Below are 16,766 nucleotides of genomic sequence, written 5' to 3'. Positions count from 1 at the left end.
TATATCATGAGGTGTTCCTTAAATTTATCGCAGATTGACAGACAGTCAGGGTATATGTTATCCAGAGGTTGGAAGATCTAGGTAGAATTATAGAGTGCTGGATGTTAGCACTAATTTATATGACTTATTATCACTGCATGACAATACCTATCAGCCTACCAGCTTGGTAATGAGATAATTTCAGTTAGGACAGTATACAGTGAATATTATAGATTTCTAATTCTTTTGAAGAAATTCGAAGGAAGATGAAGATAGTTCAGAAAGAACAGATGTCTTAAACCAACATCGGATGATGATGATTGGTATTTGAGGTCGAGGATTGAATATGTCCTAGATCGAGAGCAACAGATTTAATGCTAGTTGGCTGTATTGAATTATTATAAACTATGGAGTGGTTTATACGGATGTTGTAGAACCAACCTAGCAAGATTGATTCTGTCAGAAGGATTGGAGAAGTATCATGACATTATAATTAGTGAATTCTTATTCCAGACTAGAATCAGATATTTGAGTTTTGATTTAACTCTATTATGCATTTCTTCTGATATCTCCGAAGTGATTGTTTAGGAGTTCGAGGATGAACTCAGATCTAAGAGGGGGAGAAATGTAAGGCCCGAGATAATAAAGATGATATTATTTTAATCCGAGAGTATGTAATTGGAAACTTTTGGAGTGTTGAGTTATATTCCAAGATGTTTGAACTTATTTAGGATTGAAATTGAATTGAAAAGATTGATAGGGGCTGATGTGCAATTACCGAGAAATTGAGGGACTAAAGTGCAATAAGTGGAAATTGCCACTTGTCATGCCATGCAAAATGAAGCTTGGGACGTGCCTTTCTCTCCATTCCATTCAGTTTTTTTGGTGTGAGATGGCCGAAACTTCCCCATGAATGAAAGCTTCAAACTCCTTTCTCATATTTCAAGTTTTTTTGAGATGATTCCACCATAATTTCTTGAAACTGATTTTAGATTCTTGCTCCTCAACTCAAGGGCTTCGAGGTGAGGTAAAATTCATCAATTTTCAGCATGTTTCGAAAATCATACATTGGAGGAATTGTGATTTTATTAGAGATACATGTTCTTGAGTAGCTAGAGATCATAACACCGTAAACGGATTGATTATCGGATGTCGTATGCAAATTGTGTAAAATTCCAGCATGTGGCCGAAATTTGATGGTGCAAGATTATTGTGATTTGGCTTGGTATTGTTGTGGATTATGAGTTGTTGATGTTAGTTGATTGTTGCTTGAGTTATCGGGATACCGAAATTACGCTGTTACGCCGCCGAATTTGATATATAATGAGTTTTAATCAATGTCATGATTTGAATGGAATTTGATATTGATAGTGTGGAGTTCGAAATTGTGCATTCCAGGATATTGATCAGATTCAGTATTGATTGAGATTGTATTATTATGTCGTTGACAGTGATCAGATTTTGTATTGATTTGAGTATTGATCAGAACAGATTCTGAACTGAGATATATACTGATATTGTATTTATGTGATTGTCATTGCCAGACTGAGTATGGACAGATTGGAATACAAGACCTCGTCTTCGTCAGACCGGAACGACAAAGATATAATTCATGTGATATTCAGGAAGACACGACTCAAATAAGATCCTATTTGAGTTTCCCAATAAAATCACATACTAGATTATGGTTATATTCTGATTTGAATATGTTTTATTTATGTGCTGATATGTTACTGCTTTGTTTACAGATTGTTAATCATTGCATTTAAGATAGGAAAGTTTGACAGAAACAGTCAAACTTCTAGACGTTCGGTGTATCGTTACATAGGAGCAGACACCGTCCTACTGTAAATTATTCGATACAGATCAGACCGAAGTCTAGGAATAAGACGTACCGTCACCCCGATTGGAGAGTAGGTGACAAATCGTCTTATTCACCCCGGGATCCCTAGAGTTATAGTTGAGTCGAGTCTAGACATGATTTGACTAGAACTGCATGCGTTTATGAATGTGGTTTCATAGACTATGAAACCCATGTTATTGCTTTCAGTCATGATAGCATGTTTATATGATTGGATTTGAATTGCATGTTTATCTGAATTGAGTTACATGCTTATTTGATTTGATTTCATAGATTATGAAATCTAGTACTTTTGAATATGTTCATGATAGCATGTTTTATGGTTTAGATTGTTTCTATACATGCTTACCATGTTTTATACTGGGATTTATTCTCACCGGAGCTATCCGGCTGTTGTCTTGTTTTGTATGTGTGCATGACAACATGTGGGGCAAGATCGGGGTCGAGAAGATGAGTTTAGCGTGGTGATTCCGGACTTGAATAGATTTGGTTTTATTACTTGAACTTTAGTAGTTGAACCTTAGATTAATTGAAAAGACTGTTGTACATTATTGTACCTTTATACTGAAATGTAGTTTTATACAGATGTGTATATTATGTAGATGCCATTACCTTCCGCACTTTATTTTAAAAAAGAAAAATTTTTAGACCCTGTTTTATCTTAATTGATAATTAAATCCCAAAGATAATTAATAAGAAAGATCAGCGTCCGGGTCCCCACACAAATTCTATCGAATCGGTGGACTTTTTAAGGGTTCGGCTAATATTTTCAAAATCTTTCCAACCCGAAATATTTTTCGGGAGTGGGTTTGGGCTTAATGGGCCTACTTTTGGGTTTATAGGGCTTATTTATCTTTTTAATCTTTAATTAAACAATTTAGGCCCATTAACAAATATTTTATCTATATAATTAGCCCTTAAACACACTTTAACCTAAAGCCTATAATCCCACCAGCCGACACCCCTCATTTTCAGAACCATTCCCCTCGGTTTTCACAGCAGGAAATTCAAGAAGGCTTCGGCTACCATTTTCATGCAAAGAGAAATTCCTCCGGCCATCGTCCTTCGATATCCTCGCGTATATACATCATCAAGGCACGCATTGTATCATTTCTTTTGCATCACACTCGTTTAATATGCTATTGAATGTGTTTTGCATTGAAAGTTTCGATCCGTCCACGAGCATTAAAGATTTACGATTTTTACGTGTCTATTTCATTTCCCTCGGTTGTGCTCATGATCTTTCTGAATTTTCGTGTAAGGGGGCTGCTGTATGGATTCATCAGGGAGCTGTTGTTGTCGAGAGGGATGGGTATTAGTCGCTGAAGTCGAAGCTTGATAGATCTAGGTGTGTTTCTTTGAGGGGCCGATCGGTGTTGGGTGTAGGGTACGTGTTCGGTTTGGCAAGATTTAAGGTTTTGGGGCGGGCTGCGATGCATGGGCTCGAACCAAGCTGTGTTTCAGAACTTGTAGAGTCTAGTAAGAGGTTAGGAATGAGCCATGGATGTTTGGTCGAGGGAGAAGATCGATCCTTGGGAATTTAGCTTGACCGAGAGAAGATATGCTAGGTTGGTTGTTTGCTGCGTTGGCTTGTGCAGCATAATTATGACTCGGTTATGCATGGTTTAGGAAGTTCAGTAAGGTCTAAATGGTGAGTCTTACAAGCTGGACACGTTATGGTAGAAGGTGCACCGAATAAGTGAAGGGGTGGAGCCATGTGTTGGATAATGATAGGGGTAAGTGGGGGGGGGGGGGGGGGTGTGGCCGAGAATTGATGGATGAAAATAGGTTGGGCCGAGAATTAGGAGCTTAATGTGAAGGATTTAAAGGCTGTAATGAGTGCTTTAAGAGTGGTAACAAATGTGGGAAAATTTTGGTTTAGTTTCAAGTCGATTCGGGTTAAAACCGGGACCCCGATCCAAGTTTTTAAACGAATCGAATAAATTATGAAATGGGCTTAATTTTACGTCTAGGAATGCTTTTAAAATGTTTTGGGATATATTAAGAAGTTTGGTAAGCTTCGGGTAAATTTTAGAGGTCCAAGGTTAAAACGATAATATTTGGGTTTCCAGGGGCAAAATGGTCATTTTGCACCCGAGTTGAGATTTTGGTCCTAGCAGCGCCCTGAGCACGAATGTATGATTTTTTTTAATTGTTCATGCATCATGATATACGATTCTTAAGATTTATGAGCTTAAACGTTGCATGCTGGAATTTAAAGAAAATTGCATGGGTGCACGAATTTTTTATAAGTAATGAAAATGATTATGTTTTGAATGATGGGAGTTAGTTGTGACTATCGAACTATATGTAAATGTTTAAGATGTATATGTAAAAGATGATGATGATAATGATGATGATGATAATGATGATGATGATGAGGCCTAGGCACAGTGGATAGATAATCCTGTCACTGATGTCCGACAGCCGCCCGGTACCGCGGTTCTATGTATGATGGATCCATCGTAAATGATGATGTACGATAGTCACCTCTAATGAACTGAATTCACCAATGATAAATGATAAATGATGAAGGATAAATTATAAATGATGAATGATTAATGATGAACGATGAACGATGAATGATGATTAACGATGAGCTGTTTTGACACGTCATGATTTTTACACAACACTTTTCTGTTTATATTTTAAAGTTAATGAAAGGTATGTTGGCATTAAGCTTTTAAAGTTCATGAAAAACGATATGCTTTTACACAACACGTTCACGAATGCTTTTAAGTTCATGAAAGATATGTTGAGTATGATATTTTTCACTGCTGTGTGCTATGTATATGTATTTGCTATTAATGGTGCAGGTGTGTTGAGTCTTTAGACTCACTAGGCGTGTGTGATGCAGGTGAGCTTAATGATGAGGAGACTCGGGGTGGCGAACTCTGAGTTGGCAGACATGGTGCGGTGACACGGCCCGAGGACCACATGTTTTCCGCATTATGTTTTATGAGATTTGCGATGAGATGAATATTTTCATACGTTGATTGTTTTATGATTTTTACACGTTTACGTTTACGTACGACTTTGGACGAGTTTGGTTATTTTAAATCACGCTATTTTTATTGGTCAATAAGTACGATTATTTTAAATGTTATTTCGAAAGTGTGAGATTTATAAAATAAAAAAAAATATTTCCGCATTTTAAATGAGTAGATGTTTCAGTTGGTATCAGAGCAAGGTTCCTGTATAGGGTTGTGCTACCGCCAGCTTTTGCCGCTCAGTCTTCAAGCCTCAAGTCCGTAAGCTTTTATGATTTAAATATTTTAAATGTTTTGATGCTATCACCTGCATGTTTACATGATATACGCTTTACGATACATGTTTATCTGTCGTTATGTTTTGAGATTAGATGCTTTAAAATTTTAATGCATGTTCCGACATGAAATTGAAAATTATATGATTTTCATGCATGTTGGCTTTGTGGTGGACTCGGACATGAATAAGAATTTTGCTAATGGACATTAAGAAAGGATTGAGAATGAATTGTCTATATTGATTTTTGGTTAGTAGTACTGATGTTCTACTTTTTGGATCATAAGTTAATCTTGAAAATTATGAATGTTTTTGGGACTTGTAGAATTTCTAAGAAATTGCTGATGGTTCGTGGTTGTTAGTTGAGTTAATTTTGAGGACTCATTGTAATGATTAATGATTCGAAAACTACGATGATCTTTGGAAGTATCAAATGTAGAATTTATTTAGGATGCATGCTCTAACTAGTTGGATTTAAGATTTGAATTGCATTAATTTCGAATTTGAAGGATCTAATTGTAATAACCAATAAATTGAGGACCTAAGCGCAAAATAAAATCCAAAGAGACTATTTTCTAATTTACTGAATTTTGGATTAAATTCCGAGTTTCGAGAATTTTAAGGTTTAATGATGCTAAGTTGAAAATTTTATGGGGACAAAAATGCAAATTTCGAAGAGTTGTAGGGCGAATGGTAATTTTTGAGAACTTTTGCAACATTCGATATTTTTAAGGATTAAATGCGAACTTTTGAGGAACACTTGGGATTTTAGTATTTATAGGAATGTAAGACGTGTTTTGAGAATTAATTTTGGGTTTAATAAACTTAAAGTTATTGAACCTTGTGTTACGAGAAACCTATAAAATGGAATTAAGAACACCAAGAACTTATGTGTAATTGTGGAATTTTCGAGATTTAGGACAAATTGGATAATATTCGAGGAAAGTAAGAATTAATGTTACAATTTTTAATAAATTTGGGGGATTAGTTTAGCAGTAAGTGAGAAGCGAATGGTTTAAATGACATGAATTTTTGATGATTTAGATTTGAAGTGATATTTGGAACCTTGAGATATCTGTGTTATAATGTTATAAGAAATGGTAATCAATGATATTGTAGGATGAATCAATCTTGGGTCTGAAAATTTAAGTGTTAGTGAAATAATGTTGTGACAAATTAAGAATTTAAAGTGATGACAATTTAAGGTGAAGTTGATAAGTTAGTTAAGTTATAAGAGTAGACATTGAGCTAACAAAATTTTGGGAATTTAAGTTTGATGCATCATAATTTTTAATCGTGATCTTAAGAGTTAAAATTATACCTTTGTTGGAATGTAATTTTTCTAGAAAGTTGGATGTGATTGATGGTTAAGATGTTTGATAGACGCATGTAAGAGGTGAGATAGACACCTTGTCTTGAGGAATTTTTTTAAGTCATTAAGAAACTTGGGGCTAACCGTGTATTGGAATTATTTTATCCAAAGCTATTTGCATTAGGAAAGTTTGAATTTCAAATTTATGGGATATTTGTTCATACGGCCTTTTTTGGGTGAAATAAAAACAAAAGATAATTAGTTGTGTTCAACCTAAGTTATCAATGAATAAATATTAAAACTTTTATCGAGTAAGAAATCTAAAAGCTTGATATGAGAATTCTAGAACTCTATGGGTTATAAATGAAGTTGATTTATTAAAGTTAGTCTAATACTACCATGGGATAACTTATTAAGTTTTATACGCTAGTATTAATTAAGCATTAGGGATACGTAAGTATGCGACATTCGTTCCAATGAGGAAAGCCCAAGGGTCTTAGACCTCAATTATATTGTAATTGGAAAGGAAATAGTTTAAGCATGTAATTGGTACTGGAATGGTTTTATTATTTAGGTAGAAGATCATTGTTGTACATTTTGGGTTTTATGGATTAACGTTACTCGAATCTAAGATTTGCAACAATTTTATAATTGAGATGTATTTGTAAATAGTTAAGTTACGAAAGTTTGGTGCCGTAAGATAAAGATTCGATGCAAGGATCTTAGGCTAATATTATTATGGGGTTGAGATAAAGTTTAAATGTATTATCGAGGATAGGAATCGATCAGTAAATTTTGGTGCTAATGCTTCTTAAGGTGAACTGCATAAATACAAGTGTAATAGGTTGATGAACATTATGGGTATTGTATAATAAAAGTAAACTGTGTTAAGTTTGGATATCCATTTCTAGTATGAGGAATTGCGATAAAGTTAGAAATTTGAGGACATAGAAAAATAGAAATAAGTCACCATATGTCGTTTTAAGTTAGGATTCGCAGACGAGGATTTTGGTAGGCAAATTTAATTAGGATTGAGGAGACGTAAGGACGGTTTAACACTTATTTTATCAGAGTAGCGCAACGGAAGCGTGGATTATTGGGATACTAGGATTAAGAGTCTAAACTTTTTGTTTATCAAGGATAAGCGAATTTCGAGGACGAAATTCAATTTAAGGGGGGAAGATTGTAACGTCCCGAAAATTTGAAAGTCCACGAGAACCACATTCATGCAACTTATTAAATTTTTTTAGTATTTGATTAAATTATTTTAAAACATTAAATGTATGTTTACTTCGTTAATTTGTATTTTTAATTCATGATTTTTTAAAGGTTCATGCGTTAAAGATTTTTAAGTTGCATTTTGCGCTCGAACGAGGAATGGAGGCCGGAGAATTTTCAGAAAAATTATTTTATTACACGATTTATTTTTATAAATTAAGTTAAAGCATTTTTAAGTGTATTTGTAAAAAATGGGAATTTTTGGGTACTTTTATCCGCAAGATTTTATTTTTATAGGGTACGCAAATTCTATCGAATCGGTGGACTTTTTAAGGGTTCGGCTAATATTTTCAAAATCTTTCCAATTCGAAATATTTTTCGGGAGTGGGTTTGGGCTTAATGGGCCTACTTTTGGGTTTATAGGGCTTATTTATCTTTTTAATCTTTAATTAAACAATTTAGGCCCATTAACAAATATTTTATCTATATAATTAGCCCTTAAACACACTTTAACCTAAAGCCTATAATCCCACCAGCCGACACCCCTCATTTTCAGAACCATTCCCCTCGGTTTTCACAGCAGGAAATTCAAGAAGGCTTCGGCTACCATTTTCATGCAAAGAGAAATTCCTCCGGCCATTGTCCTTCGATATCCTCGCGTATATACATCATCAAGGCACGCATTGTATCATTTCTTTTGCATCAAACTCGTTTAATATGCTACTGAATGTGTTTTGCATTGAAAGTTTCGATCCGTCCACGAGCATTAAAGATTTACGATTTTTACGTGTCTATTTCATTTCCCTCGGTTGTGCTCATGATCTTTCTGAATTTTCGTGTAAGGGGGCTGCTGTATGGATTCATCAGGGGGCTGTTGTTGTCGAGAGGGATGGGTATTAGTCGCTGAAGTCGAAGCTTGATCGATCTAGGTGTGTTTCTTTGAGGGGCCGATCGGTGTTGGGTGTAGGGTACGTGTTCGGTTTGGCAAGATTTAAGGTTTTGGGGCGGGCTGCGATGCATGGGCTCGAACAAAGCTGTGTTTCAGAACTTGTAGAGTCTAGTAAGAGGTTAGGAATGAGCCATGGATGTTTGGTCGAGGGAGAAGATCGATCCTTGGGAATTTAGCTTGACCGAGAGAAGATATGCTAGGTTGGTTGTTTGCTGCGTTGGCTTGTGCAGCATAATTATGACTCGGTTAGGCATGGTTTAGGAAGTTCAGTAAGTTCTAAATGGTGAGTCTTACAAGCTGGACACGTTATGGTAGAAGGTGCACCGAATAAGTGAAGGGGTAGAGCCATGTGTTGGATAATGATATGGTAAGTGGGGGGGGGGGGGGGGGGGGGGGGGGTGGCCGAGAATTGATGGATGAAAATAGGTTGGGCCGAGAATTAGGAGCTTAATGTGAAGGATTTAAAGGCTGTAATGAGTGTTTTAAGAGTGGTAACAAATGTGGGAAAATTTTGGTTTAGTTTCAAGTCGATTCGGGTTAAAACCGGGACCCCGATCCAAGTTTTTAAACGAATCGAATAAATTATGAAATGGGCTTAATTTTACGTCTAGGAATGCTTTTAAAATGTTTTGGGATATATTAAGAAGTTTGGTAAGCTTCGAGTCAATTTTAGAGGTCCAGGGTTAAAACGATAATATTTGGGTTTCCAGGGGCAAAATGGTCATTTTGCACCCGAGTTGAGATTTTGGTCCTAGCAGCGCCCTGAGCACGAATGTATGATTTTTTTTTAATTGTTCATGCATCATGATATACGATTCTTAAGATTTTATGAGCTTAAACGTTGCATGCTGGAATTTAAAGAAAATTGCATGGGTGCACGAATTTTTTATAAGTAATGAAAATGATTATGTTTTGAATGATGGGAGTTAGTTGTGACTATCGAACTATATGTAAATGTTTAAGATGTATATGTAAACGATGATGATGATGATGATGATGATAATGATGATGATGATGAGGCCTAGGCACAGTGGATAGGTAATCCTGTCACTGATGTCCGACAGCCGCCCGGTACCACGGTTCTATGTATGATGGATCCATCGTAAATGATGATGTACGATAGTCACCTCTAATGAACTGAATTCACCAATGATAAATGATAAATGATGAAGGATAAATGATAAATGATGAATGATTAATGATGAACGATGAACGATGAATGATAAACGATGAATGATGATTAACGATGAGCTGTTTTGACACGTCATGATTTTTACACGACACTTTTCTGTTTATATTTTAAAGTTCATGAAAGGTATGTTGGCATTAAGCTTTTAAAGTTCATGAAAAACGATATGATTTTACACAACACGTTCACGAATGCTTTTAAGTTCATGAAAGATATGTTGAGTATGATATTTTTCACTGCTGTGTGCTATGTATATGTATTTGCTATTAATGGTGCAGGTTTGTTGAGTCTTTAGACTCACTAGGCGTGTGTAATGCAGGTGAGCTTAATGATGAGGAGACTCGGGGTGCCGAACTCTGAGTTGGCAGACATGGTGCGGTGACACGGCCCGAGGACCACATGTTTTCCGCATTATGTTTTATGAGATTTGCGATGAGATGAATATTTTCATACGTTGATTGTTTTATGATTTTTACACGTTTACGTTTACGTACGACTTTGGACGAGTTTAGTTATTTTAAATCACGCTATTTTTATTGGTCAATAAGTACGATTATTTTAAATGTTATTTCGAAAGTGTGGGATTTATAAAATAAAAATAAAAAAAAATATTTCCGCATTTTAAATGAGTAGATGTTTCAATTTTAGCTCTAGATCATTTAGAATCGTCACACAACGCATACACTTTAGCTAGATATGTTTTAAATGTTGTTAAGATTTATAGCATACAAAATAAAATAATGTCGATAACATTAGATAATGCAAGTGCCAATACTCTTACAATTAAATATCTTAAAGATTCACTAAAACCAATTTTAGAAGGTAATTTGCTTCATGTTAGATGTGTGTGTCATATTATCAACTTATGTGTTAAATGTGCCTGTGATGAGCAAATGTCCAATGTAATAGAAAAATTCAAATTATGTGGGAAATTATTACGTGAAAGAAGATATGGACGTGACTGAAAAACACTAATCGAATCAACCGGAATTAAATTTAAAAAATTTTCTCTTCCTATTGAAACTAAATGGAATTCTTTATATCACTTGCTTCATATTTTATTACGTTTTCAAGATTTAGTTACTCCATAATATAATAATATAGCGATACAATCTTTAATGTTAACTGACGATGATTGTAATATTTTGATTAAATGTGTTTCTTTGTTAGAAATTTTTAAAGAAGCAATCGAAAAATTTTCTGGCATTAACTACCCTACTTCAACCATGTTTCTACCTTTGCCTTTCAATATGTTTTATAAATTTATTGAATATCGTGATGATTCTGTTATGCATGATTTTGTTTCAAATATGGAAAACAAAATTTTAAAATATTGGAAAACTATCCCAATTGTGCATGATTTAGAACATTGCTTGATCCTACTCAAAATCAAGGAGGATTAGACGTGTTTTTTGAATATGATGTTAAATTTCTTCGGAAGAATGACGATCAAAAGAAGTCAATCATGCATTCTCTCCAAGAATTGTTTGATTTGTATGCTAGTGAATAATGTGATGAACCAAGTGCGTAGCCGGAGGAGATGCCGACATATAAAAGCAAAAGTGGAGCACTGAACTTCTTTCAAAGTTTGAAACGACAAAAGTTCAAAGGAAAATCAGTGACAACAACCAATTACAATGAGATCAAAATTTATCTAAGTCAATATATCGAGACTACGGATTCGATGTTCTTGATTGATGGAAAGTAATTATAAACTTTATCCAGTGCTAGCTGCAATTGCAAGAGATGTCGTACCCATTCAAAGTTCAAGTGTTGCTTCCGAATCAACATTTTCAGTATGTGGAAGGACCATTGGTGAACAATGAACTTTAAAGAGACAGAAACAACTTTCTATGCTAACATACCTACAAGATTGGTTTGCAGTAAAAAAAAGAATAGGACCTCTGGCGCGATCGACGAATTTCAAATTTCAAGACGAAGATCCATAATATTCAAAATATATTTTAATAAATTGTGATAAATTTTAGATGTTCAATTGTAAAAATAAATGTTTAAGTTATTTTGTTATAGTTTTTTAATGTAATCACATTTATTTGCAATCAAAATACTTAATAAAAAAATTGTCCATTAATATTACTAATTTTAATTATATAGTAAAATATAATAAATTAGAATTCGGAACCGGTTCGACCGGAACCGGAACTGATTTATTAAAAGCCGAACCGATCTTGAGTTTGGATTGGTTCCAAGTTACCAGTTCCTAACCGGTTCAGACCGGTTCCGAACTCATCGGACCCAGAACCGATAGGAACCGGTCCGAAACTGATTCGATGGAACAGATAAGGAACCGGTTCCTAACCGGTTCGGACCGGTTCCGAACTCATCGGACCCAGAACCGGTAGGAACCGGTCCGAAACTGATTCTATGGAACCGATAATCATGCCTAGTCAAGACTGCAATTTATTCGGGTCTATATTTGTCCTTCCAATTTGACGGTTGCAATCTATAATTTTTTTTATTTTGTTTCGTAATTTTAGTTTGTTGTTTTCCAAATATTGATACAAGAATAAAACTGACTGATTTGATGGTGTAGTATAGCAAAATCACGAATAAAATGTTCTAATATGAGATCGAATTTGCACTTTTTTCTTACTATTATTATTTTTATTAGGATTATTATCAAACTTGCACGTTTTATTTATGTGAGATGAGTTAATTTGATCCATATTTTTTCATGTATTGGACATGGTTAGAGATCAGTTTTACAAATTTAACACATTAGAGTTTTTGTGTATAGAATATAAGGGGTGAACATTTTTCAAATACTTTTTTCTCATCGAGTTACAAAATTGGCTTTATTATTTCATTTTTGAAAATCAACATCATCTCATTTCCAATATACCGTTCTTTCCATCTGTGTATAGCAGATTTATTTCATAATTTCTAAATTTTTATTTAGTTTTTGAAAGCAAACAAAGTATTATAATAATGTCTGAAACTTCAAGAAAAATACATTTTGAAGAAGTTTTTTTGAGAACAATTTTCAAAATTCTAATCCAAAAATATTCAAATCGAACCAAAGCCTTTCTCGAGTGTCAATTTAGACTGCCAGGTTGGACTTGTAAGTTGGACCGAATTCAAACTCGGCCTTGTAGCAAGATCCAAGCCCGTTAAAAGTTAAAAATATTTTATTACTAGTTTTGTATACAAATTCAATTATTAAAATTATTTTGGGCCATATGAACGATGTCCCAAAATCATTGATGAACATGAGTAAAAAACTCTTCGTTGCATGAAGTTGACACGTATTGTCCCAAAACTATTGAGGAGTTAACACGTGTCAAATTTCAATGATTTTAAGACACTATTTATGTGGATAGGGTCGAAAAAACATCCAAACGAAGATGAGATAAATCATCCACGTAAGCTTTGAACTCGACACATGTCCAAAGCCGATTGGTGTAAAAGAGATTCATCTTTAATCCCCAGCACCACCAATCGATAGGAAGGGTCCCTCATGATCTCAAAACACCAACAGCTGCAAAGAAAGAGATACGAGATTTGCCAAATGGGATAAAGATAAGATCAGGATTTCGTTTGGCTATCCCATCGAATCACACCCGTTCGATCCCAAAAATCTAGCGACCCAACGGTTCAAAGCCAATCTTGAACCAGTGCCACAAGTGTATCAGACAGCAAAAGCAACCATACAAATTGCGAACACGAAAAATTCATTCGTAGCCCAGGAAACCATTCACTACAATTTCTCCGGCTCAAGAATTCACCTTGGAGAAATGGCCACTGTCACCACACAAGCTTACGTTGCCGGTTTTCGGCCATGTGCTTCGAAAAGCCGATTCCTCAAGGGATCATCCGGCAAATTGAACCGGGAAGTCTCCGTGAAACCGGCGGTTTCATCCTACAGATCAGTCAAAGTGGAAGCCAAGAAAGGCCAATGGCTGCCGGGGTTGGCTTCTCCCAACTACCTTAACGGCAGGTGTGTAAACGAGTCGAAATTTAAGGCTACTGAGTCTGTTTCTTATGTGTTTTCTTTTCTCAGTCTTCCAGGTGACAATGGATTTGATCCACTAGGACTAGCAGAAGACCCGGAGAACTTGAGGTGGTTTGTCCAGGCTGAGCTTGTGAACAGCCGATGGGCAATGCTCGGTGTTGCAGGCATGCTGTTGCCCGAAGTTTTTTCGTCCATCGGTATCATCAACGTTCCGAAATGGTACGACGCAGGGAAAGCGGATTACTTCGCCTCGTCATCGACTCTCTTCGTTATCGAGTTTATCCTGTTTCACTATGTCGAGATCAGAAGGTGGCAAGACATCAAGAAACCCAGGAAGTGTTAACCAAGATCCTATCTTTAAGAGCTACTGCTTGCCTCCCAATGAAGTTGGCTATCCTGGAGGCATTTCAACCCTTTGAACTTCTCCCCCTCTTTGGAAGCTAAGGAGAAAGAGATAGCCAATGGTAAGATGGTTACAGTTGTTTGGTATTGATTGTCTCCTACGTTCGTGTTTCTAACGTTTCAAATCAGTGACGTTTCGCATCAGTGGCGGAATCAGGATTTTAATGTACTTGTGTATGAATTTGCAGGAAGACTAGCAATGTTGGCATTCTTGGGATTCATTGTGCAGCACAATGTGACTGGGAAAGGGCCATTTGACAACCTGTTGCAGCACCTTTCGGACCCATGGCACAACACCATTATCCAGACATTCTCTAATTGATTTCATTACTCTGAAGATGAAAATTAAGTATGATGTTTTTCATGTCATGGAATTGGCAGAGATTTGTGCTGTACTTGCAAACAAAGGGAGCTTCAGTGTACAGAGATTTGTAATGGCAATTATTATTGATATAAATTTTAGTAAATCACTGACAATCTTATGTTTACTGAATCACCGGCAATCTTTAAAGAAAACGCATCTTTATGTGGAAAATTTAGAATAAGTCATTACAAGAATTTCTTTAGAAATTTTTCTATCCACCCTTGGCTTTGGGTGTGAAGTTTATATAAGATCTCGATTAATAACCAGAAACAGAACCTGTATCAACGCAAAATGCCGATATAATGATGCCAAGAGTCGTGCACCGATGTCTTATTTATTTGTGAGACAGCAAATATCCTAGGTTGTCTGTGCCAGAACGAGCTGTAGGCGCATGATCATTTAACGGCTGATCTTTATCGTTCTCGAGTAGTTTCAGTTTTGAAAGCCCAGTTTTTAACCGAATCTTCAGGCTAATTAGGGGGCTGCGAGATACCAATGATTTGCAGCAGTAACATATGAAGGTTAGATAGAAAACATTAAGACTGGACTGCAAGAAACATTAAGACAGGACTGCAAGAACTCGCAGCTAATGTAACTTGAGGCATAAACGTATCCAAGCCAACCTTGAAATAAGTTTTTCGCACAAAGAAGATTTAAATATTGACAAGGACTGACCTGAAGATAAGAGTTCTCGTTAAGCATAGAAATGGCGCATGAACCAGCAGTAGGAACTAAACTATGCTGCAAACTGTTGTATACGGATCTCGGGAGTTCGAAATTTCCATTTAGCTGATAATCCATAGCACTAGGAAGAAAATTCGCCTCCCTCCCAGCCTCCAAGACATCAGGAAAACTTAAACTTCCAAATGGATGATATGGAAATTGTTGACTGAGAGGCAGTCTCAACTGAGCCGAGCTGGTATAATCATCGATAGTAATACTATTCTGTGCCTCATTTTTCTGTTGTCTCGAACTCTCAAGATTGTCGTCTTTCACCTCACCAAAGAAACTAGAACAGGATGGGAAGGACGCATCTTGGGCGCACTCCAAATCTCTGAATAGAAACGTCAGAAACTATATATTATACTAGAGAAACAATAAAAAATCAAATCATCCGAGTTTCAACTCAATGAATATATATGATCCTTATCGTTAGATTTGTCGAAACAAACTATATAGTTTATGATATCACATCAGAGGAGAACCACTCACCTACTAGACAAGAAATGGGCTTCATTCGATAGCATCATATGACTCTCACCCTCTGGAAACCATGACTGCGTTTGGCAATGCTGTTCACTGGATGCCGTCGTTGAAAAGTGCATCCCATTTAGGAACTAATAATTTTCAAGAGAGCGTAAATTTTATCCAGATATGTAACATACGAAAACGGAAAAAGAAAAAAAACAGCAACTAGACACTTTGCAGTAGTAGATTGATTCTATACCTGGCTCGTGCAATCAAATGGAACAAGGGGGTACTTCCCAAAATTTTCCTGCTAAGGTAGAATTATATATAGGTTATTTTAGTTTCTTTCAATTGGGTATTGTTCATGCAGAATATCCAAAGAAATCATATACTGATAATCAACATTATGCTTATTTTACTGATTCCTAAAAATGAAATTTCTCGAAATTCATCCATTTTTCTGAACCAAAGAAACAAATGCAGTACCTTTTGCATGCGAATCCTATTGAGAGATTCCATTAGTGAATTCTCCATCTGATTAAGATGTTCAACGTCTTCAATTTTGTCTGGATTAGTCCACCAGCTGAGGACAAATAAAAAGTTAAAATATCTAAAATGAATTCGGCGACGAGTTCAAGATAGTTACATGGATGAATATAAGACAACAAAGAAAGAAATTCAAGCATTAGATGACAACCACCCAAGATTTTCTGATAGTAGCTGTGAAATAAAGATAGCAAAACGTTTTATTTTTCAGAAGCCTGAGCATCAACAAGGGGAAAAGAATGAGTTTCTAAAAGATTTTGATTGTTTAATCATCATAGTCGTTAAACTAGCACCTTGGCGAAAACTGGAACCTGTGTGCTTCTATTAATCGAAAATTCCATTAAAAATCATACTTGATGTGCTAAAAACTTTTACCTTAATCTATTATGTACTTGGGTAAGCTGATCACGCAGCATCCTCACTCGGTTTTGCATTTCCTAGCAGTAGCAGATCACCAGGAGAAGATTTTAAGGATGACCAACAATCAAGTAGGCTCGAATTTTCATAATTACAGATGATCC

At 35.7% G+C, this 16,766-nt stretch overlaps 1 protein-coding gene and 1 pseudogene across 1 annotated transcript; one reads left to right on the top strand and one right to left on the bottom strand.

The window, feature by feature from the left end:
* The first annotated feature begins 13,458 nt into the window (after window positions 1-13,458).
* On the top strand, window positions 13,459-14,617 carry LOC140803264 (chlorophyll a-b binding protein P4, chloroplastic-like; annotated as a pseudogene).
* A 140-nt stretch (window positions 14,618-14,757) lies between these two features.
* LOC140803265 (agamous-like MADS-box protein AGL30) lies at window positions 14,758-16,754 on the bottom strand. Its single transcript, XM_073159049.1, has 6 exons — window positions 16,621-16,754; window positions 16,186-16,282; window positions 15,959-16,006; window positions 15,724-15,848; window positions 15,187-15,565; window positions 14,758-14,993 (listed from the first exon to the last, which is right to left on the bottom strand). Exons 1-6 carry the CDS (start codon window positions 16,677-16,679, stop codon window positions 14,982-14,984), a joined length of 720 nt encoding a protein of 239 aa, XP_073015150.1. The 5' UTR covers window positions 16,680-16,754; the 3' UTR covers window positions 14,758-14,981.
* Window positions 16,755-16,766: the final 12 nt, after the last annotated feature.

This window comes from Primulina eburnea, chromosome 10, assembly GCF_022965805.1.
Source record: "Primulina eburnea isolate SZY01 chromosome 10, ASM2296580v1, whole genome shotgun sequence".
Classification (NCBI taxonomy): Eukaryota; Viridiplantae; Streptophyta; class Magnoliopsida; order Lamiales; family Gesneriaceae; genus Primulina; species Primulina eburnea.
This window is presented reverse-complemented; position numbering and strand designations above follow the sequence as displayed.